Source organism: Somniosus microcephalus, chromosome 7 (assembly GCF_052327205.1).
Source record: "Somniosus microcephalus isolate GS21.2 chromosome 7, FLI_Smic_1.0, whole genome shotgun sequence".
Lineage (NCBI taxonomy): Eukaryota > Metazoa > Chordata > Chondrichthyes > Squaliformes > Somniosidae > Somniosus > Somniosus microcephalus.
In genome coordinates, this window is record NC_140993.1 from 37,221,463 (window position 1) to 37,245,421 (window position 23,959).

Below are 23,959 nucleotides of genomic sequence, written 5' to 3' on the forward strand. Positions count from 1 at the left end.
GAATTCCTGCCGTTACCTACGCGACCATGGTCCGCGGCCACACAAAAAGAGACCTTCCGGGATGTGGCCCGCTGTTTCCGTCCAGTTCCGACCTCACGGCACGGTTTGCTTTCGTCCAAAGTCCCGGGGGAGTTGTCGAAAGCCAAGTTCGTGTCTGTGCGCCAGGACGGCCATCGTACCCCGCTCGCACCGCCGTATGCCAGACCCTTCAAGGTTTTGCAGGCAGGGGACAAGAGTTTCGTGATTGACGTCGGGGGCAAACCGGATCACATCTCTGTCGATCGCCTCAAGCCTGCGCACCTGGACCTCGAACGACCGATCGAGCTGGCGCAGCCTCTGCGTCGCGGCCGGCCGCCGGCCGCTACCACACCTGACACCGCCGTACCACCTACCAGTTCGCCGCCTGCTCAGCGTTTTCCCCTCCGGGAATTTTGGAGTCGGTCCAACAGACTTGTCTGACTTCCTCAGCGATTGACTCTTTTCGTTAAAGACAATTCTGGGGGGGCGTATGTGGCAAAACCACTAAGTGACTTACATAATTGTCTGTAACCAATGTTATTACCTCTAGCATTAATTGTCTGTAACCAATGTTATTACCTTTCAAGTTGGCTCTGGTTAAACAGAGCTAGATCGACAGCATCGCGATCTGACGCAATGACGTCATCACGTGGGTCACGTGACGTCCCCTTCGGCGGGAAACGTGATGACGTCGGAGGTAGAGGGCGGGACCAGCCAGTCCTCGTGTGGATTGAAAGAGAAAAGACCTGTTTTGAGCTTCTCCTGTAGTTTCTTGTTTTGTAAAGTTCTTAGACAATAAATTCAGTTTGTTAACTTCCAGTAAATTATAGATTCTTTGTTAGGAGTGCAGAGACTCCTACAATAGATATTTGAAGCAGGGATGATATAGAACTATGGGGTGATTTGTACGGAGTGGGATTAGTTTTGGATTGGTCTAGCAAAGAGCTAGCATAAACATAATGGGCCGAATAGCCGCCTTCTGTGCTGTAAACATTTATGATTTTATGGTTCTATATATTGCACAGATCTGGTTGTTGAAATTTAGTGCACTTTTAAATACCAACCTAATGTGTTTTCTCAATCCTGATGGCAAATGGGCTCTGTAATAAGGACAGACTTAGCAAATGTAAAAGCAGGCCAAGGGTCTCGAGACTATTTTGAAACATGTACTTAGCAAAATTTAAGAACCTTGGGGAGGGACATGGGGAGAGAGATTTTACTTCGGAGTTGCATTATGTCTCAGTGATAAGTTGGTCAAGTCTTCCACTGCAAAATGATGAATTAACAGGGAGATTAAATGTTTGATATGGCCACAGTAATTAGAGTACCTCCATTTAATACTGAAAACATTTAATGTTTCTCAAGGTTGTGTGCCCCGTGCCTCTTTATTCCACCTTTTAACCATTTTAAAATGGCTGTCTGGATTGGTGCACTTCCTTCAACCCTATGATTTCAGTTTCATTTTTTTCCTGCTTTTGTCCCCATTGGGAATCAGCTCCAGGTTATTCATTCCTTCCACCACATGCCACTAGATTTCTTAGTTTTTGTATGAGCAGTTGCAGTTCATTATTGTTTTGAGTTGAACAGAAAATGTGAGAAGCACAAGTGGCTGAGTTGAAACCTATGACTTCTACAGAGATCAATGACTAGATTAGCTATCTTAGTGACGTTGGTTGAGGGATAAATAATGGCTAGGGCACCAGGGAGAACTCCCCTGCTCTTTGAATAGTGCCATGAGATCTTTTACGTTCACCTGAGGGCAGATGGGGCCTTGGTTTAACGTCTCATTGGAAAGACGGCACCTTGGACAGGTGCAGCACTCCCTCAGTACTGCACTGAAGTGTTGGCATAGGCATAGAAACATAGAAGATAGGAACAGGAGTAGGCCATTCGGCCCTTTGAGCCTACTCCGCCATTCAATGACATCATGGCTGATCATCCAAATTCAGTACCCTGTCCCTGCCTTCTCCCCATATCCCTAGATCCCTTTAGCCTTAAGAAATATATCTAACTCCTTCTTGAATATATTTAATGAATTGGCCTCCACTGCCTTCTGTGGTAGAGAATTCCACAGGCTCACCACTCTCTGGGTGAAGAAATTCCTCCTCATCTCTGTCCTAAATGGCTTACCCCTTATCCTTAGACTGTGACCCCTGGTTCTGGACTCCCCGGCCATCGGGAACATCCTTCTTGCATCTAGTCTGTCTAGTCCGGTTAGAATTTTATAAGTTTAAATGAGATCCCCTCTCATTCTTCTAAACTCCAGCAAGTATAAGCCCAATCGACCCAATCTCTCCTCATACGTCATTCCTGCCATCCCAGGTATCAGTCTGGTGAATCTTCGCTGCACTCCCTCCATGGCAAGAACATCCTTCCTCAGATAAGGCGATCAAAACTGCCCACAATACTCAAGGTGTGGTCTCACCAAGGCCCTGTACAACTGCAGCAAGACATCCTTGTTCCTGTACTCGAACCCTCTCGCTACGAAGGCCAACATACCATTTGCCTTCTTAACCGCCTGCTGCACCTGCATGCTTACCTTCAGCGACTGGTGCACAAGGACACCCAGGTCTCGTTGCACTTCCCCTTCTCCCAATCTATTGCCGTTCAGATAATCTGCCTTCCTGTTTTTGCCACCAAAGTGGATAACCTCACATTTATCCACATTGGGCAGAAGCATGGCAGATGCTGCCCAATCACCCAACCTGTCCAAATCATACTGGAGTTTCTCGGCATCCTCCTCACAGCACACATGCCCACCCAGCTTTGTGTCGTCTGCAAACTTGGAGATATTACATCTAGTTCCCTCGTCTAGATCATTAATATATATTGTGAATAGCTGGGGTCCCAGGACCGATCCCTGCGGTACCCCACTAGTCACTGCCTGCCACTCAGAAAAAGCCATTTATTCCAACTCTTTGCTTCCTGTCTGCCAACCAGTTCTTTATCCAAGTTGTAGTGTCCGAGGATCAATAAGACTCAGACTGCAGGAGAACAATAAAACAGGTATTTACTGAACAGAGAGTAATTCAAGACTGAAATACAGAAGCCTGCTATGGCTTTATATACAGGGGTGGTGACTGCCGGTACTGCAGTATAGAATCGGTTCTTATCTTAAAGGCACATACACAACAATTCCTCCCCTTTTAAATAAACAGTACATAACATTCATTTAACAATTAAATAATAACTAATTACAATTACAATTTTCTCTGTACTATATACATCAACTGAAATAATCATTTATAAGTTCAGTCTTTGAGGAGGCTTCCTGATCCTGACTGGATAGCGCCTTTCTCGAGTATCCTGTTCTTGCGGCGGAGTCGATTCTGGCTCATTGAGCAAATCCAGGCGACATCTTAGCCTTCGGTTGAAGAACATTATGGCTGGAGCTTGGTTGGTGACTGCATGTGTCGCATTCCTTGTGTTGTAGTGGTATGTCGTCATTATGCATTGCCTTTATGGCCTTTTTAAAGGTCTGCACAATCCTCTCGGCCAATCCATTTGTGGCTGGATGATATGGGGCAGATGTGTAATGTTTCACCCCATTATTCCTCAGAAACCTCCGGAAATCCTCGGACACAAACTGTGGCCCATTGTCGGAGCAAATCTGTTCTGGCAAGCCATTCCTGGCGAAGATGGTCCGTAGGACTGCAATAGTTTTCTCCGTGGTGGTGGAGGACATTTTGATGACCTCTGGCCATTTCGAATGGGCGTCCACAGCGATTAGGAACATTAAGTCCATAAATGGACCAGCAAAATCCATGTGTACCCGTTGGCATGGAGATGAGGGCCACTCCCATGGATGTAGCGGGGCCTGTGGTGGAGCGTTTTGGACCTTCTGGCATCCTGTGCATCTCTTGGTCATATCCTCGATTTCTTTATCGATTCCCGGCCACCACACAAACACCCTGGCTAGGCTCTTCATTTTTACCCCTCCCAGATGACCCTCATGAAGCTCATTGAGCACTCTAGCTCTCAACTTGGGTGGAATTACCACTCGGGATCCACACATCAACGTTCCCCAGCACACTGACAGCTGTTCTCTCCTTGGCGAGAATGCTGGCAACAGTGAGTCGCCATGTGCTGGCCATCCCTTCACCGTCAAATCATAGACCCGAGAGTGTCGGGTCATTTCGGGTTTCCTTCTCTATACTTGAGTTTGTAACAGGTAGACATTCGACTATGGTCGCATGGAATATCTCAACAGGGTCCACTGCAGGTGCTTCCTCTACCGTAGGCAACGGTAGGCGCGACAGCCCATCAGCGTTTCCATGCTGCTTCGTACCCTTGTACTCTATGTCGTACTGATGTGCCCCTAGAAAAAGTGACCATCTTTGCAGCCGTTGCGCCGTCATCACCGGAACGCCCTTCTTTGGGTTAAAAATGGAGACCAGATGATCAGTCAGTAGGGTGAATTTCTGCCCGTGCAGATAGTGATTGAACTTCTTCACCCCCCACACCAGGCTGAGGGCCTCCCTGTCAATCTGGGCATAGCTACGCTCGGCTGAGGTTAACGAGCGCGACGCAAAGGCTATTGGCCTCTCTGAACCGTCAAGGAATTTGTGTGACAGCACCGCTCTAATGCCGTAGGGAGACGCATCACATGCTAACCGAATCGGTAGTGTTGGATTGTAGTGGGCCAATACTTCTTTTGAAGTGATTAGGCATTTACATTTCTGAAAGGCACGTTTACACTCATCACTCCATTTCCATGTTACTCCAGTTTGCAGTAGGGCGTTCAGTGGGTGCAGAATTGTGGATAAATTCGGCAAGAACTTATGGTAGTAGTTCACCAACCCGATGAACAACCTCAATTGCGACACATTTTCCGGTGCTGGAGCCTTGACTACAGCCTCAATCTTGTCTGGCGACTTATGCAACCCTTCCTCATCAATCATGTGGCCACAATACGAGATTTGTCTCCTGAAGAACTCGCATTTGGGGTGGTTGGCTCGTAGCCCATATTCCTGTAATCTCGTGAGCACCTGCTCCAGGTTGGCAAGGTGTTCACTGTCATTTTCGCCCGTAACCAGGATGTCGTCCAAATAACACTGGGTCCCTGGGATCCCTTGCAGGACTTGTTCCATCGCCCTCTGCCAAATAGCCGGGGCTGATGCTATCCCGAATACCAGTCGATTGTACTGGTAAAGACCTTTGTGAGTGTTTATCGTGAGCTATTTCCTAGATGCTTCTTCCACCTCCATTTGTAGATACGCTTGGGCCAGATCAATCTTCGTAAAGTGTTTCCCTCCAGATAAGTGAGGCGAAAATATCTTCTATCCGTGGAAGTGGATATTGTACTGTGTGCAGGACTGGGTTCACAGTTACCTTGAAGTCCCCACAGATGCAAACCTTCTTCGGTTCCCCAGGCGTGCTGCTCAATGATTTCTTCATTACAGGAACGATGGGTGTGGCCCACTCGCTCCAGTCCACCTTGGACAGCACACCTGAACGCTCCAGACTCTCCAGCTCTGCTTCAACGGCTGGGTGGATCGCGTAAGGTACCGGTCTGGCCTTAAAATTTTGGGTTTGCGTCATCTTCGATTTTTATCGTTGCCTTTACTCCTTTTAGAGTCCCAAGTCCTTGTTGGAACACCTCTTTCGCGTCAGATAGAATTTTTGACAGTCGACCAGGTGTGACGTCATCATCCTTTTTATCAGTCACAGTTAGCGCCTGAATGGAATGCCAATCCAATTGTATTTTTCGGATCCATTCGCGTCCCAATAATGGTGGTCCTCCATCTGGTAGTATATATAGATACAGTTTCTGTGTTTCCTTGCCGTTGTATTCAACTGGCACCCTTATTTTTCCTCTGGGGTAGACTTTTTGCCCCATGTATGTCTTCAATACAATGGACGTGTCCTTCAAGGGTATGTGTGAGAATAGCCGCTCATAGTCTCGTCGATTCATGACAGTTAGGGCTGATCCTGTGTCCAATTCCATCTTTACTGGGGACCCTGCTATCATGAGGGTGACCCAAATGGTTCGGTGATCCTCCTTTGCGATCACGTTGTGTAACTTTAGACAACTTAGTCTCCTGCTCCCGGAGTCCTTATCACTCTCCTGATCTTCCGAACTACTGTCTGTCAATTTCTTTACTTTCTTGTACTTGTCCTTAGTAGTTCTTATAGTGTTGGTTTTCTTTCCTGACCTGCAGACTCTTGCTATGTGTCCCATTTTCCCACATTGCCTGCATACTTTGTCCTTAACCCAGCAGTCCTTCTGATCATGGGTTGTTCTGCTGCAGCGATAGCACTTTTCTGCTCCATACGCAATTTTGTTAGCGCTGTATTCCTGTGGTTTCTGTTGTATTTCCGCAGCTCCCCGTGCTGCTGCTTCGTAGGATATTGCCACGCTGAAAGCCTGTTCTAGTGTCAGGTCCTTTTCCGAAAGTAGTCGTTTCTGGGTTCCTTCACTCTGGAGCCCGCAGACAAACTTATCCCGCAAGGTGTCTGCCAGTCCTGCTCCGAACTGGCAGTGCTTCGATAACTTGCGTAGATCCGTAAGATAGTCAGCATTGCTCTCATCTTTGTGCTGGTTTCTTTTATGGAACTTGAATCTTTCTGCTATCAGCAGCGGTGTAGGGTTTAGGTGTTCCTGTAAGATATTAACAATCTCTTCAAAACTTTTCTCCATTGGTTTAGCTGGGGTAATTAAATTCCGCAATAGGCCGTACGTTCTCGCGCCCATCAAATTTAATAATACCGACGCCTTCTTTCCATTGGCCACCTCGTTGGCATTGCAGTACACTTCAATTCTTTCCACATACGTGGTCCAGTCTTCTACCTCGTTGTCGAAAGCAGTGATACTGCCACTCTTCGGCATCTTGGGTGATTTAAAATGGCGCCTCCCGCGCTTTTTCTTCTTCCCCAATGTAATAAAATGGCGCCTCCCACGCTTTTCCTTCTTCCCCAATGGAATAAAATGGCGCCTCCCGCGCTTTTCCTTCTTCCCCTTGCTGCCACACTGCTCCTAGCGTTCTACAGGGTAATGGCGGCGACCCGCGGCTTTGGCGCGTCTCACTTTTCCTTCCCCGCGTTCTATCCTCTCCACGCTGCCCGGATCTTGAGCACCGACCGCGCCCTGTGCGCTCCACCCTCTCTCTCTTCCTCCCGACGACGCTGCACGGCCCCTTTGCAGAGCCGATCGAGCCCGAGCCCGCCGCAGTCCGGAAGGGTCAGCGCACTACCTGCTACCAGCACGACTTGCTGGAACACCTCAACTGGGGAGCCAGGCCTAGCTCTCCACAGCCTCCCCTGCAACTCTCCGATGGACCCCTGGGCGGTTGCCCGCGGTCGACGCCCGCCGTTCTGACTTCAACCTCCAAGAAGCTTTTCTTCAGGGAAAAGATCCCCGTGAGGTGATGCAGTACTGCAGGTGAGTTCAAACCTGCCCGTCGCCAGTGTAGTGTCCGAGGATCAATAAGACTCGGACTGCAGGAGAACAATAAAACAGGTATTTACTGAACAGAGTCAAGACTGAAATACAGAAGCCTGCTATGGCTTTATATACAGGGGTGGTCACTGCCGGTACTGCAGTATAGAATCAGTTCTTCTCCTAAAGGCACATACACAACACAAGTCAGTACCTTGCCCCCAATCCCATGTGCCTTAACTTTACACGCTAATCTCTTATGCGGGACCTTATCAAAAGCCTTCTGAAAGTCCAAATACACCACATCCACTGGTTGTCCCTTATCTATTCTACCAGTTACATCCTCAAAAAATTCCAGTAGATTAGTCAAGCACGATTTACCTTTTGTAAATCCATGTTGACTTTGTCCGATCCTGTCACTGTTTTCCAAGTGCTCTGCTATTACATCTTTTATAATGGACTCTAGCATTTTCCCCACTGCCGATGTCAGGCTTACCTGTCTATAATTCCCCGTTTTCTCTCTACCACCTTTTTTGAATAGTGGGGTAACATTAGCTACCCTCCAATCCATGGGAACTGTTCCAGAGTCTATCGAATTTTGGAAGATGACCAGCAATGCATCTACTATTTCTAGGGCCACTTCCTTAAGTACCCTAGGATGTAGATTATCAGGTCCTGGGGATTTATCGGCTTTCAATCCTGTCAATTTCCCTAACACCATTTCCCTACAAATACTGATTTCTTTCAGTTCCTCCCTCTCATTAGACCCTATTTTGCCTGACATCTCTGGGAGGTTATTTGTGTCCTCCTTTGTGAAGACAGAACCAAAGTATGTATTTAATTGGTCTGCCATTTCTTTGTTCCCCATTATAAATTCCCCTGACTCTGACTGCAAGTGACCTACGCTTGACTTCACCAATCTTTTTCTCTTCACATATCTATAAAAGCTTTCACAGTCAGTTTTTATGTTTCGTGCAAGCTTACTCTCACTCTATTTTCCCTCTCTTAATTCATCCCTTTGTCTTCTTTTGCTGAATCCTAAACTGCTCCCAATCCTCAGGTTTACTGCTTTTCCTGGTCAATTTATATGTCCTCTCCTTGGATCTTATGCTATCCCTAGTTTCCCTTGTTAGCCACGGAATTCCTCCTCCACAGTATTGTTACTAATTTGGTTAGCTCAATCTATATGTAGATTAAAGTCACCCATGATAACTGCTGTGCCCTTATTGCACATGTCTCTAATTTCCTGTTTAATGCCATCCCCAACCTCTGCATTACTGTTTGGAGGTCTGTATACCACTCCCACTAACGTTTTCTGCCCCTTGGTATTTCTCTGTTCTACCCATACAGATTCCACATCATCGGAGCTAATATCCTTCCTTTCAATTGTGTTAATCCCCTCTTTAACCAGCAATGCTACCCCACCTCCTTTTCCTTTTTGCCTATCTTTCCTGAATATTGAATGCCCCTGGATGTTGAGTTCCCAGCCTTGGTCACCCTGGAGCCATGTTTCCGTAATCCCAATCATATCATATCCGTTTACCTCTATTTGTGCAGCTAATTTATCCACCTTATTACAAATGCTCCTCGCATTAAGACACAAGGCGTTCAAGCTTGTTTTTTTAACACTCTTGCATCTTTTAGATTTACTGTGGCCATGTTTGATTAAAACCCTTGATTTCTCTGACTGCCACCTTTGTTTTTCTCCTTCCTGCCTTTTGCTTCTATCCGTGTTTCCCTTTCCTCTGTCTCCCTGCTCAGGTTCCCAACCCCCTGCCATTTTAGTTTAAACCCTCCCCCAGAGCACTAGCAAACACTCCCCCCAGTACATCGGTCCCGGTCCTGCCCAGGTGGAAACCGTCCGGTTTGTACTGGTCCCACCTCCCCCAGAACCAATTCCAATGTCCCAGGAATTTGAATCCCTCCCCCTTGCACCCTTCCTCTAGCCACGTGTTCATCTGAAATATCCTTCTATTTCTACTCTGACTAGCACGTGGCACTGGTAGCAATCCTGAGATTACTACCTTTTGAGGTCCTATTTTTTAATTTACCTCCTAACTCCCTATATTCAGCTTTTAGGACCTCATCCCGTTTTTTACCTATATCGTTGGTACCTATATGCACCACAACAACTGGCTGTTCACCCTCCCCTTCCAAAATGTTCTGCAGCCATTCCGAGACATCCTTGACCCTTGCACCAGGGAGGCAACATACCATCCTGGAGTCACGTTTGGTGCCGCAGAAACACCTATCTATTCCCCTTACAATAGAATCCCCGATCACTATAGCTCTCCCACTCTATTTCCTCCCGTCCTGTGCAGCAAAACCACCCACGGTGCCAGGAAGTTGGCTGCTGCTGCCTTCCTCTGATAAGCCATCCTCCCCAACAATATCCAAAACGGTATATCTGGTTGAGAGGGGGATGGCCACAGTGGACCCCTGCACTCCCTGCATGCGCCTATTACTCTGCCTGGTGGTCACCCATTCTCTTTCTGCCTGTGCAACCTTTGCCTGCGGTGTGACCAACTGCTTAAACGTGATATCCACGACGTCCTCAGCATCGCGAATGGTCCAGTATGTATCCACTCGCAGCTCCAGCGCCGCAATGCGGTCTGTCAGTAGCTGCAGCTGGATACACTTATGAGCTCAAGTTATGTGCTCAAGTCTCTGGCGTGAGACTTGAACCCCTGACCTTCTGGCTCTGAGGCTACCCCTGAGCCAAGGCTGACACCCCAGAGTTGTTCAGGAGAAGCATGAATAAAATTTTAAGTTCATCAAATATTGAGTTTCGTAATTTCTTGAAGCAAAATGTTTTTGCTCAGAGGCAGAAATGGATAAATGAAAAAGAAAGCTTGTATGGGGAATGGGATTAAGTGGATAGCTGTTTGAGAGATCTGGCACAGCAGAACCACAAGGGTAATAATCTCTGGATTATTACCTGAGCCACGAGCGAATTTGGCTAGGACAAATAAAATTAGAGAGTTAAATGCGTGGCTCAAAGACTGGTGTGGGAGAAATGGGTTTTGCTTCCTGGGACACTGGCACCAGTACTGGGGCAGGAGGGAGCTGTTCCGTTGCGACGGGCTTCACTTGGCCAGTGCTGGGACCAGAGTCCTGGCGGATCATATAACTAGGGCTGCAGAGAGGGCTTTCAACTAACTAGTGGGGGGGAGGTTCCTAGAGAGCAAATAATACAAATGACAACAGAGAAGGTCATAGACTTAGGTAGCAGTGGGGAAATTAAAAACCAGAGCATGTCAGGAAGGGGCAGAAGGTATGGAGTAAAAGGTAAAGTAATAAAAAGGGCAAAAGCAGGAACTAAGTGTCACAAAACATCTTTGAAAGTTCTCTATCTGAATGCACGTAGCATTCGTAACAAAATAGATGAGTTAATGGCACAAATAACTACATATGGGTATGATCTTGTGGCCATTACAGAAACATGGCTGCAGGGTGACAATGCCTGGGAATTAAACATACCAGGTTATTTAACGATCTGGAAGGACAGGCAGGAAGGAAGGGGAGGTGGGGTGGCTATGTTAATAAAGGAAGGAATCACTGTAATACAGAGAAATGATATTGGGTCAAAAGACCAGGACAATGAAACAGTTTGGGTGGAGGTAAGGAATAATAAGGGGGAAAAAACACTAGTGGGCGTAGTCTATAGGCCTCTGAACTGTGGCAACTCGGACGGAGTATCAATCAGGAAATAGTTGAGGCTTGTAATAAGGGAACATCTACAATTATGGGGGATTTTAACTATCATATTAATTGGACAAATCAAATTGGGCAGGGCTGCCTTGAGGATGAGTTAATTGAGTGTATTAGGGATGGGTTTCTTGAGCAGCATGTAACTGAACCGACCAGGGGGCAGGCAACCTTAGATCTGGTCCTGTGTAACAAGACAGGATTAATTAAAAATGTCCTAGTAAAGGATCCCCTTGGAATGAGTGACCATAACATGGTTGAATTCCATATTCAATTAGAGGGTGAGAAGGTTGGATCTCAAACAAGCGTGCTAAGCTTGAATAAAGGAGACTATGAAGGTATGAGAGCGGAATTGAGTAGAGTGGATTGGGAAAATAGATTAAAGGGTAAGACGATACATGATCAGTGGTGTACATTTCCAAAAAATATATATTCCACTGAGAAGAAAGCGGTGTAAAAGAAAAGACAGCCATCCGTGGCTAAGTAAAGAAATTAAGGATAGTATTCGACTAAAAACAAGGGCATATAAGGTAGCCAAATCTAGTGGGAGGATAGAGGATTGGGAAAACTTTAAAAGACAGCAAAAAATAACAAAAAGATTGATTCAGAAAGGGAAGATAGATTATGAAAGTAAATTAGCAAAAAATATAAAAACAGATAGTAAGAGTTTTTATAGTTATATAAAAAGAAAAAGGGTGGCTAAAGTAAATGTTGGTCCCTTAGAGGATGAGACCGGGAAATTAATGGTGGGAAATATGGAGATGGCAAAAACACTGAATATTTTACATCAGTCTTTACAGTAGAAGACACTAAGAACATCCCAACACTGGACAAAGAGGGGGCTAAAGGGGGGGAGGAGCTAAACACGATCAAAATCACTAAGGAAGTGGTACTCGGTAAAATAATGGGACTCGAGGCGGATAAATCACCTGGACCTGATGGCTTACATCCTAGGGTCTTGAGGGAAGTGGCGGTAGGGATTGTGGATGCATTGGTAATAATTTTCCAAAACTCCCTGGACTTGGCAATGGCCCCGGCAGACTGGAAAACTGCTAATGTAACACCCTTATTTAAAAAGGGCAGTAGACAGAAGGCTGGAAACTATAGACCGGTTAGCCTAACATCTGTGGTAGGTAAAATTTTGGAGTCCATTATTAAGGAGACAGTAACAGGACATTTGGATAATCATCATTTAATAGGACAAAGTCAGCATGGTTTTATGAAGGGGAAGTCATGTTTGACAAATTTGCTGGAGTTCTTTGAGGAAGTAACGTATAGGGTGGATAAAGGGGAACCAGTGGACGTAGTGTATTTAGACTTCCAAAAGGCATTTGACAAGGTGCCACACAAAAGATTATTGCTTAAGATAAAAAATCACGGGATTGGGGGTAATATTCTGGCATGGATAGAGGATTGGCTATCTAACAGAAGGCAGAGAGTTGGGATAAATGGTTTATTCTCAGACTGGCAATCAGTAACTAGTGGTGTTCCGCAGGGGTCAGTGCTGGGTCCCCAACTCTTTACAATCTATATTAACGATTTGGAGGAGGGGACCGAGTGTAACATATCAAAGTTTGCAGATGATACTAAGATGGGGGGGAAAGTAGTGAGTGAGGAGGACATAAAAAACCTTCAAGGGGACATCGACAGGCTAAGTAAGTGGGCAGAGATTTGGCAGATGGAATACAATACTGGAAAGTGTGAGGTTATGCACTTTGGCAGGAAAAATCGTAGAGCAAGTTATTATCTTAATGGCAAGAAACTGGAAAGTACTGAAGTACAAAGGGATTTGGGGGTCCTGGTGCACGAAACTCAAAAGGTTAGTATGCAGGTGCAGCAAGTGATTAAGAAGGCCAATGGAATGTTGGCTTTCATTGCTAGGGGGATAGAATATAAAAATAGGGAGGTATTGCTTCAGTTGTACAAGGTATTGGTGAGACCGCACCTGGAATACTGCGTACAGTTTTGGTGTCCATACTTAAGAAAGGACATACTTGCTCTCGAGTCAGTACAAAGAAGGTTCACTTGGTTAATCCCGGGGATGAGGGGATGGACATATGAGGAGAGGTTGAGTAGATTGGGACTCTACTCATTGGAGTTCAGAAGAATGAGAGGCGATCTTATTGAAACATATAAGATTGTGAAGGGGTTGGATCGGGTGGATGCGGGGAGGATGTTCCCGATGATGGGTGAAACTAGAACTAGGGGGCATAGTCTTAGAATAAGGGGCTGCTCTTTCAAAACTGAGATGAGGAGGAACTACTTCACTCAGAGGGTGGTAGGTCCATGGAATATGCTGCCCCAAAAAGCTGTAGAAGCTACATCATTACATAAATTTAAAACAGAAATAGACAGTTTCCTAGAAGTAAAGGGAATTAAGGGTTACGGGGAGCGGGCAGGAATTTGGACATGAGTCTAGGTTCGGATCCGTCATGGCCCTGTGGGTAGCGGAGCGGGCCCAGGGGCCGTGTAGCCTGATCCTGCTCCTATTTCGTGTGTCTAATTCTGTTAGATTCAGGAGATGGTTCTGTGATAGTGGATTGGCGGTTAGGATCAGATCAGCCATGATCTTATTGAATGGCGGAGCAGACTCGAGGGGCCGATTGGCCTACTCCTGCTCCTATTTCTTATGTTCTTATGTTGATGAGCTGAATGGCCTCCTCCTATGCTGTATATTTATATGATTTTACACATAGGAATTGTGGTTAGTAATTTGGGTTACTCGGTTTCAGGTGGTTCTTATGGCTTCAACATTGCTTTGCTTTAACTAATAGTTTCTCCCTTTACCTGCCTGTGGGGAAGCGCTGCTTTGCATTCGGTAGCTTTACACAGTAATGCAGCAAAATTGATAATTCAGCTAAGGGGGATTGACCTATTACTTCACTGTGTCTTGGTGCTTCAGCATGCTGTGCCAACATGCCACATTATTAAGTTGCCAACACAATACATTTTTTACAGTCAGTTTTATGAATTTGAGTTTTGCCTGCTGGGAGCACATACCAGGAAATCGTGGCAGTGCTTCCCACAATTTTGTACCCATTAATTTTAATGGATGGAAAATCTTGGGATGAATGCCTCTATTTCCCAATATATGCTCCATATGGGTGAGGCTTTCTACTGGAAGCATGCATTTGTAAAATTGGTCCTTGTGTTTTTTACCCCAAATATTATAAATTTGGAATAATCAGTCAAGTTCATTTTCATAGCTGTTTTGGATATTGCGTGAAAGAAAAACTAATATTGGCTTTGCTTTCTTGCTTTGTGTGAATTTTATCTTCCGCCTTAAAAGATAGTCATTGCCTTCAGGATGTCTTTTAATATCCATTTAGAAGGAATTCTAACTTTTGAAAGGAGTACTGGTTGTCAGTTTCTTGTTTAATGTAAGTCGTGCAATAAGAATTTCATTTTTTTTCATATTTAAGGGCATCTGAAACAGATTGATCCTGAGACATTTAAAGACTTTTACAACTTTTGGAAGGAATCCGAGACTGAGGCTCGGGAAGTTAACCTGCCTCTGGGAGTGATAGAACACCTAGACAAAAATGAAAGTGTCTATAAATTGTCGTCGTCTGTGAAGACCAACTATGGTGTGGGCAAAATTGCATTGACACAGAAGCGACTGTTCCTTCTTATAGAGGGAAGACCTGGCTATGTTGAGATTGCCAAATTTAGAGACATACAGGTAATGCTTTGGAATAGTTCATACGATTTAGGCTTTTTCTGAATGCTTTGTAATTCTTTTGTCTTTTTAAAAAGCTCGACACAGGTAGTGTGAAGCAGGGAACTGAAGCAGGGCCACTGCCCAATTATATAAGTTCAAGTTCTTCCTTACACCAGAGTTGACAGGTTATTTCATATGTTATACAGGGTATTGGTGAGGCCACACCTGGAATACTGCGTGCAGTTTTGGTTTCCATATTTAAGAAAATATATACTTGCTCTCGAGGCGGTTCAGGGAAGGTTCACTCGGTTGATTCCGGAGATGAGGGGGTTGACGTATGAGGAAAGGTTGAGTAGATTGGGACTCTACTCATTGGAGTTCAGAAGAATGAGAGGCGATCTTATCGAAACATATAAGATTGTGAGGGGGCTTGATTGGGTGGATGCGGTGAGGATGTTTCCACTGATGGGTGAGACTAGAACTAGGGGGCATAATCTTAGAATAAGGGGCTGCCCTTTCAAAACTGAGATGAGGAGAAACTTCTTCACTAAGAGGGTAGTAAATCTATGGAATTTGCTACCCCAGAGAGCTGTGGAAGCTGCAACATTAAATAAATTTAAAATGGAGATAGACAGTTTCCTAGCAGATAAGGGAATTAGGGGTTATGGGGAGAGGGCAGGGAAGTGGACGTGAGTCTAGATTCAGATCAGCCATGATCCTATTGAATGGCGGAGCAGGCCCGAGGGGCCGTATGGCCTACTCCTGCTCCTACTTCTTATGTTCTAAATCTGCCAAGATACAGTAGCTTTGTTCTAAAGGGATAATTTAATTAATCGGCCCTGAAAGAACGATGGATATTTTATCTGTAGAATCTAGTCAGACATTTAAAAAAAAAAGAATGGTTTCTGTTGTTGTCAAAAGAAAACACCAGATATGTGTTAGAAATGGTTCATATCTTAGTTCGTTGACCATTGAGATCCTTTGATCTTTAGATAAACATATAATTGGGCTTCCAGAGATGGGAAGTAAAGAAATTAGTTTTAAAAATAGCTCAATCACCTCTGTAGTCACTTTTGATCAGATGGAGGTGAGAGGAGATTTGATGTTTTACTGTCCTTTTATGCTTTTTATATGATTCTTGATAGCACAAATTAATATTAGCTTTACTTCTAAACTATCACCTCTGAAGTGTTTCATTGAATAATGTCTTTTTTTATTGTCATTTTTTTCTCTCTCAATTGTTAGGATCTTGAAAACATATCCGTGATGTTTTTCCCACTTCGAATCCCTGCTCTAAAAATTAAAACCGCTCTGAAGGAGCCATTTGTAGGAAACCTGAAGAATGAACGCGATCTTTGGCAACTAATTGTGAAGGAAATGTGGGCTGGGAAAACAATGGCAGATAAGCACAAGGTTTGATAGTTTTTTTGAAATGCTTGGTATTTTAAATTTGTTTTATGACACTTACATAATCCAAATCTCTGATTGACTTCAATGGGTATACCAACTATCCTCATTTGGCAAGAATCTGATGGGAAGTTGTGATCTTTTGACTGCACTGTGCCAGCACATTCTGGCTTTGCATTATTCTTTTGCTTTCTCTTGCTGGAGAGCCAGAGATAACAAAAATAGTGTATCAAGGCATGTCTTTAAGAGAATCCATAGCAACAGTGGGTGCAGAAGCTGTGGATGGATTTGAAGACCAGGACAAAGATTTTAAATTGGTTGCATTAGAGGACAGGGAGACAATGTAGGTCAGCAAGGATTGGTGGAGCTGATGAATGAGGAAGACTTGGTGTAGAACTGGAGGCGACATCTGCATCTTGGGCAAGCAGCAGTTTATGGAGATTGAACGATGGAAAGCCAGCAAAGAGTGGGAGTAATCAAATCTGGAGGTGACAGATGTGTGCATCAGGGTTTCAGCAGCAGAGAGGCCTGATAGAGGCGGAGATGGGCAACATTACAGAGGTGGAAGTAAGCGGACTTGAAGGGGATGTGGGGTATGAAGCTCTGAACAAGGCAAAACATGATGGTGAGGTTGTGCATGGTTTTGTTTTCCTAAGCAAGTGCCTGGGGAGTTGGGTAGCATCAGTGACAAAGGAGTGCAGGCACTTAAAATGATAGCTTTGATGTTGAGCTGAAGGACGTTGTGACTCATTCAAAACAATGTCAGACAGGCAGTCCAACAGCACAGAAGTGGTTGTGGAATTGAGAGCTAGATCTGGGTGTCATCAGCATAAATATGGAAGTTGACCCCATACCTGGGACAGTGCATAGAGAAGAAAGACTGGGGGGTGGGGGCACCAATGATCGATCCTTTGGCGACTTGCAAGGTGATGGTGCCAAGGAGAGAGGAAAAGCCAATGTTGGAGGTCTGCTGGCTTCGTCCATATAGCTAAGAATGGAACCATGCAAGAACAGGCACTTGGAGCTGGGTGGTGGAGGAGGATGACTCAGTTAATTGTGACATGGGGAGAGGTTGGAGGGCAAGGAGGGACAATCGCAATCATAATCACGGCAGATTTCAGTCACAATTTTGGTTATGTGCATGAAAGTGCATTACAGTTTTCCAAGATTATCAGACTCTTCTGTACACCAACAATCCTGTGCAGAAGCTAATCTAATTTGACCACATCTTGTTTTGGAGAATATGTGCTTGTGTCACAAATATCCTAAATCCATATTATGTACTTAAAAAAAAAAAAAAAAAAATTTAATTTTTTTTAAAAAATCCTTTTCACTGTATAACAATATATATTCAGTGTTGGAGTAGGGTACAGAAACATTTCAGATATTTTAGGAATGCTGGGGTTCATGGGAGCTCATCTGGATAGTCTTAGATGAAAATATATAGATTCTAGACTGCTAAGTAATTCTTCTAAAATCTTGCAACGTAGATCATCTTCATTTCTGTAATCGAATGAATTAATGTGGAAGCCAGTTTCATTGTATTATCTCAATATTCTCAAGACTTCAGCAGTGCATAATTGTCTAATTTGCCAACAGCAGTGAATGTTTTTTTAACTTCATTTTTAGGACCCGCAGTACATTCAGCAAGCACTAACAAATGTTCTGTTGATGGATGCTGTGGTTGGATGCATGCAGTCACCTCGAGCTATTTATGCAGCTTCCAGATTGGCTTATTTTGACCAAATGAAGAATATGGGTAGGAATAAAGAAATCTTTGTTATTTTTACTGCTTTTAATTTTTTTATAGCAATCTTGTTTCCAGACACGAGGTCACCATTAATTGCTTATTACAAGTAAAACATACAAGTACAAATATTGGCCAATATTGACTTGTTTAAAGATTGTAATGACAGCACAGTACACTCATAAACCCATTAGTTAACCAAACTCATTTTAATTACCACATCTAAATTGCAAAAAAAACCTGCAAATGCTCAATCTAAAATAAGAACAGAAAATGCTTGAAATACACAATTGGTCCATGCAGAGAGACTAGATAGTTAATGTTCATGGGTGTAGAATTCTCCTATGTCTAAACTCAATGTACTCAACCTTTTTTTTCCCCATTTCAGATGCTGACTAATTTGCTGTGCATTCCCAGCATTTTCTAATATTAGACTTTTGTGTCTAACTTCAGTTTTATTGTGAATTTGTTCTAGTGGTTCCTAAAACAACTTCAGAGACTTTAAAACACAAGATAAATCCTTCTGCTGGTCAAACTAGTCCTCAGGCTGTGAATGCGCTCTTGTATACACCAGGTAAGAATAAATCAATTATTTTGGGTAACTAGATACTGCAGAAGTATGTTTATATAAATGTGCATCAAACTTTCTAAAATTGAACAGGTTTGTTTTGGTCTGAAGGGGATTTCACAGGGCCATCAATCTGCACCGTTTTATGTTCCAAAATATTAAAATGCATGAAATACAACTAATCAGTGAGAACTAAAAGGAAACACTCTTAAACTGCCCCATCTGTATGGCTCCGTAGCAAAGGAGAAAATAAATACTCACTTGCTGATTACTATCCAGCCTGTCTTTTGGAAGTTTTGTCTGTATTGGACAAGGTTGTATTGGCCTCGTACAGTGAGAATATCCAAGCAGTATGTTCTAACCAAGTTTACCCAAGAAAAGGTGAAGTACAAAATGATCATTGCCACCAGTGAATCCCAGCACAAATTGCTGCCTTCAGGAGAGAAAGGTAAGGGGGGGATAAATGTTAGGAGGGTTGAGGAAATCTTACCACTATAGGTTGTGCAAAATATTTTTTTTGATTCTCAGTTTCTAACCTAATTAAATAGAGAAGTATAAGGTTTAAAATCATGTTCAAAACAGTACTGTAAGCGGCAGCAATAATGTCAAGAATTCAGACCAGTTTGTATTGCTGAACTGACCTGATGCCTACAGATCTGATGACAGAGCCAGAGAAAAATGAAAGAGGAAGCAAGAATAGATTTACTTTAAGTGAAAGAAATTCAGAAAGTCATAATCAAATTGTATAGTGCTCTGGTCAGACCACATCACAGTACCAGACAATACAGATCACCAACTGGACTGCAGTCCCCAAGGGATCATCAAAAAACAAATGTACATATTGGACACTGGAGAGTTTCTAAAAATCATAATCCAAAGTGGGTAACCTCCTCTATCAGTATGTATATGGTTATCCTCTGTACCATTTTCGTTTAGAGTGCAATCTTTTGACACCCACAAACTCTCCTGGGAAGGATGATTTGAGGTAACGGAGGCTCATGTGCTACTCTCCTCCAGACATTATGCTGGGGACATCTGAAATTTTTTTTGAAGAAACTGATAGTGAAATTGATGAGAATTATAGTTCCATCAATAACGGAGCAGACCAAACACCCATAGCCAGTGGAAATATGGGTTCTCGTGTACATTCTCTGCTACATGGAAATGATTGGGAACAGAACTCCTCCAAGGGAGAGAGGAAGATGGGGACAAACCATCAAGAGTGCACATTTTTAGACTCCAGCTCCAAATACACAGATGTTTAAAGTTAGAGGCCCCTTAAACCTCAATAGTTCTAGGGATCCTTGCCCTTGGAGTGGGTGCTTTCCTTCGGATCGCGTGTAGACCAGAGCAGGGAATTTTCATTAGATTCCTTATGGCCGCATCCCTGTGGATAGCGATCACATCAGTAGCTTTTATATGGTCAAGACTTGAGCTAGTGGCACTGGCTGCAAGCCAAATGTAAGTTTGCTAGTATTCACTAAAGTCGGCAGCTGGGAAAACTCTACAAAAATGGAACAACAACAGAAAATGCTGGAAGCACTCAGCAGGTCAGGCAGCATCGTGGAGAGAGAAACGGAGTTAAGAGTTTCAGGTCGATGACCCTTCGTCAGAACTGGAAAAAGTTGGAGAAGTAACAGACTTTTAAGCAAGTGTGGGGCAGGGAAAGGGAGGAGGGGAGGAAAGAACAAAGGGAAGGTCTGTGATCGGGTGGAAGGCAGGAGAGATTAAAAGGCAAAAGGGATGATGGTGCAAGGCAAAAGGAGGTGGTAATGGGACAAGAAAAGAAACAAAAGATGACTCTAGATGAAGTGTAATTGACAATGGCAGAATCATCAACAGCTGCCATGTGACAGAAAAAAGAAAACAGGGGCCGAGGTTATAGTCTGAAATTGTTGAACTCTATATTGAGTCCAGAGTCTACAAAAATGGGCCTTGCAGAATTCCGGTGAGTTAACTTTTTTGCAGTCTTTGCATTGGGGTCTGCTGCCACTAACATGGTCTTAGCACAATATAAAAGCAGCTAAGTAATTGATATCCAAGTTGTCAATATCTAACTCTAAAATAGACAGGAAATACAAAGACATGGCTGAACCTGTGTGCAATATATCAGTTGCAGACTCGACAGTTGTACTTCAGGTCTTCTGACATGGAAAATTTACCATGGAAGAGATAACTAAGCTGTAAGACATTGAATATATGTAGTTGGATATGCTCAGCTAACAAACTTAGTAACAAATACGTAATCATAGGAACGGTAGCATAGTGGTTAGCTTACTGGACTAGTAGTCCAGAGGCCTGGACTAATGATCCAGAGACATAAGTTCAAGTCCCACCATGGCAGCTGGGGAATTTAAATTCAGTTAATTAAATAAATCTGGAATAAAAGGCTAATATCAGTAATGGTGACCATGAAACTATCGGATTGTCTTAAAAACCCATCTGGTTATAATGTCCTTTAGGGAAGGAAATCTGTCGTCTTGGTCTGGCTTATATGTGACTCCAGACCCACAGTAATGTGGTTGACTCTTAAACTGCCCTCTGAAATAGCCCAGCAAGCCACTCAGTTGTACACAACCGCTACGAAAACAATAAAATGAATAAAACCAGACGGACTCCTCGGCTTCAGACACGACAAAGACACACTCAACCCAGCAACGGCACACCCAGCCCAGTCGACCCGGCAAAGTCCCCCTCACTAACATCTGGGAACTTGTGCCAAAACTGGGAGAGTTGACATACTCACACTAACTGTGTAAGTACCTAATGTCCCAGATTCCTCCATCGCCATCCCTGGGTATGTCCTGTCCCACCAGAGGTGGCAGCACAGTGTTATACATGAGGGAGTGGCCCTGGGAGTCCTCAACATTGACTCTGAACCCCATTGCTAGGAAGCCTCCTGCTGATTGCATCAGCTGATGAATCAGTACATGTTGAACACAGAATGTACTCTGGGTGGGGGACTTCAATGTCCATCACCAAGAGTGGCTTGGTAGCACCACTACTGACCGACTGGCCGAGTCCTGAAGGACATAGCTGCCAGACTAGGACAGCGGCAGGTGCCGATGTCTCCCAGTTTGCGGTGCATTGCTGCATCCGCAAAGTCACGAATGCCCTCTTCAAAAGGAGACGTCGGTACATTTCCTTCCCCATGACCCTGGACAAGCAGCAAGAGCGCGTAATGGGATTTGCAAGAATAGCGGGCTTCCCCATGGTCCAGGGCGCCATTGACTGCACGCATGTGGCTTTGCAGGCGCCTCAAGAGAATGCCAAGGATTACCGCAACCGGAAGGGGTTCCATTCGTTGAACGTGCAGTTGGTGTGTGACCACAGACAGCTGATACTAGCTGTCAATGCCCGCTTTCCAGGCAGCAGCCACGACGCCTTCATCCTGCGCCAGACTTCTGTAGCAGACCTTTTCGAAGCCCCGGCTCACCCAGGAGGCTGGCTTCTCGGGGACAAGGGATATCCTTTGAGCACCTGGCTGATGACCCCGCTCTGTGCGCCCAGCACCCCTGCTGAAGAACGATACAATGACAGCCATCAAGCGACCAGGAACATCATTGAGCACACAATCGGCGTGCTAAAACAACGGTTCCGCTGTCTGGACCGTTCCGGGGGAGCCCTTCAATACTCGCCTGAGCGAGTCTCCCATTTCGTTGTAGTGTGCTGCATGCTGCATAACCTGGCTATCCTCAGGACTCAGCCACTGCCAGCAGACATTGGAGCACCACCAGAGGAAGAGGAGGAGGAGGAGGAGCACCAAGACAGGAAGGAGGCACAAAGTGCAAGGGCCATCCGTCAGCGGCTTATTGCAAGTCGGTTCTAGGCCCCCTCTGAGGGAATGGCTTGTGCCATTGAAAGAACGTGAATGGAACGGTTCCGCAAACCCTGAGCCGGTCAAGGCAACAAATAGTTCAAAGAGCAAACATGCACAATCTGAATAAAGACAATTATTTATTTAACAAGCTGTGTGTCCTTCCCGCATGACAAAGAAATACAGAGACACCCCCAAAAAAACAGTCAGACACATAACTGGCTCTCACAACCTGGAGACAATGAACAAAAGAGTTAACCAAAAATGACCATGATCCTCGGCCTTCACTAAAAAAATTAACAGCATTTTGCCACACCCTACTTTTTGGCCTGCGAGGGTGATCTGCTTCGCTTGCGAGATTGGCCCCTTCCCACCCTGCAGCTCCTCCGCAATGGGACCCCAGTGGCTGCAGCAAGGCTGGGGGAAGGCTGCTGAGTGTCAGAAACTGAGTCGGCAGATGCCCTTGAGGTACAGCCTGGACCAGCTCTGGGCCTGGAGGGCCCGGCTGCTGACTGCTCCAATTCTGCATAGGCGGCAGCAATCTGTCCTTCGTGTGGTGGCAGCTGCAGTGGAGGAGTGACGGTGTTGGCAGCAGGAATGCTGCCATCCTGACAGAGGACAGGCACTCCCTGGTCGGACGACACACTGGCACTCCCACGGGGCAGCACTGCAGCATGCAGAGCAATCTGCTGAAGCACAGACTGCTGGCCTTCTGTGGCGTGGCGAGGGCCCCGGCGATTCGTGCCCGATGCAGTGAGGGTGGCAGCAGTCAGTGCTCGTGTGGCCTCAATCTGTGTCTGCATCAGACCAGCCACTGACTGCATTGCACCACTAAGCACTTGCGTGGAAGCCACCTGTGCTGCACTGAATTCCTGCAGACTCCTTGCCAGTGCTGCCCCGAAGTCCTGGACACTCGTTGCCAGTGACTCTATGGAGCCGGGCATCCTTGCCACTGCAGCCATGAGCTCAGTGTGCCTCTGCTCCGCCTGGGCGCCCATTTCAGTGAGGAGCCGCACCTCTTCTGCGCTCACTGTGGCAGGACTGGAGGCTAGACTCTCCCTCCGGGGAGAAGGCCGCCGAGCTTCATTACCCCCCCCCCCCCCCCCCCCCCCCCGCGTTGCTGCAGCCTGCTGGGCCCCGGAGCTTCACCCTCCTCAGACCCTTCTCCCCCGCTCCCCTCCAGGGAAGACTTGTCCCCATTATGGCTATGGGCTGCCTCAGCTGAGGGTGGCACTGATGGTCCGGCTTCTTCTTCCTCCTCGCCTTCAGAATCACTCACAGTGGCAGCTTGAGGGCCTGCCTCCTCACCTGGCGAATCAGCATCTGAAAGCAGGGAGGTACAAGAGTTGCTTTAGCGTGAGGACAGGGCGGCAGCGAGGGAGGCATGAGTGCTGCGATGCACTGTATTGGTTCAATAGTGGCAAAGGATGCTGGTGTGAGGCACAAGTGGAAGAAGAGAGGTCAAAAAGGTGATGACCTTACCATTGCTGTCCAGAATGGGGTCGGCATCTCCAATGGCGACGGGGCCAATCATCCGGCCTGCCATAATCCGCTCCACTCGCTGCTCCAGATCGCTGAGGTCTTTGAGGTCAGGCCGGCCTCCCCCGGTCCATTGCTGCTGCCTCCTATTGTGGGCCAGCTTGCCCTGCAAGAGA

General features: G+C 45.5%; 1 protein-coding gene across 2 annotated transcripts in view; it reads left to right on the plus strand.

Annotated features, from left to right (window-relative positions):
- dennd3a (DENN/MADD domain containing 3a) overlaps positions 1-23,959 on the plus strand; it is a 170,199-nt gene that overhangs the window by 128,161 nt on the left and 18,079 nt on the right. For both annotated transcript variants that reach the window (XM_085992426.1, XM_085992427.1), the window contains 4 exons: positions 14,527-14,786; positions 16,011-16,178; positions 17,802-17,931; positions 18,395-18,493. In XM_085992426.1, coding sequence (XP_085848552.1) covers positions 14,527-14,786; positions 16,011-16,178; positions 17,802-17,931; positions 18,395-18,493 — 657 coding nt within the window. The remainder of the gene's footprint in view (positions 1-14,526; positions 14,787-16,010; positions 16,179-17,801; positions 17,932-18,394; positions 18,494-23,959) is intronic.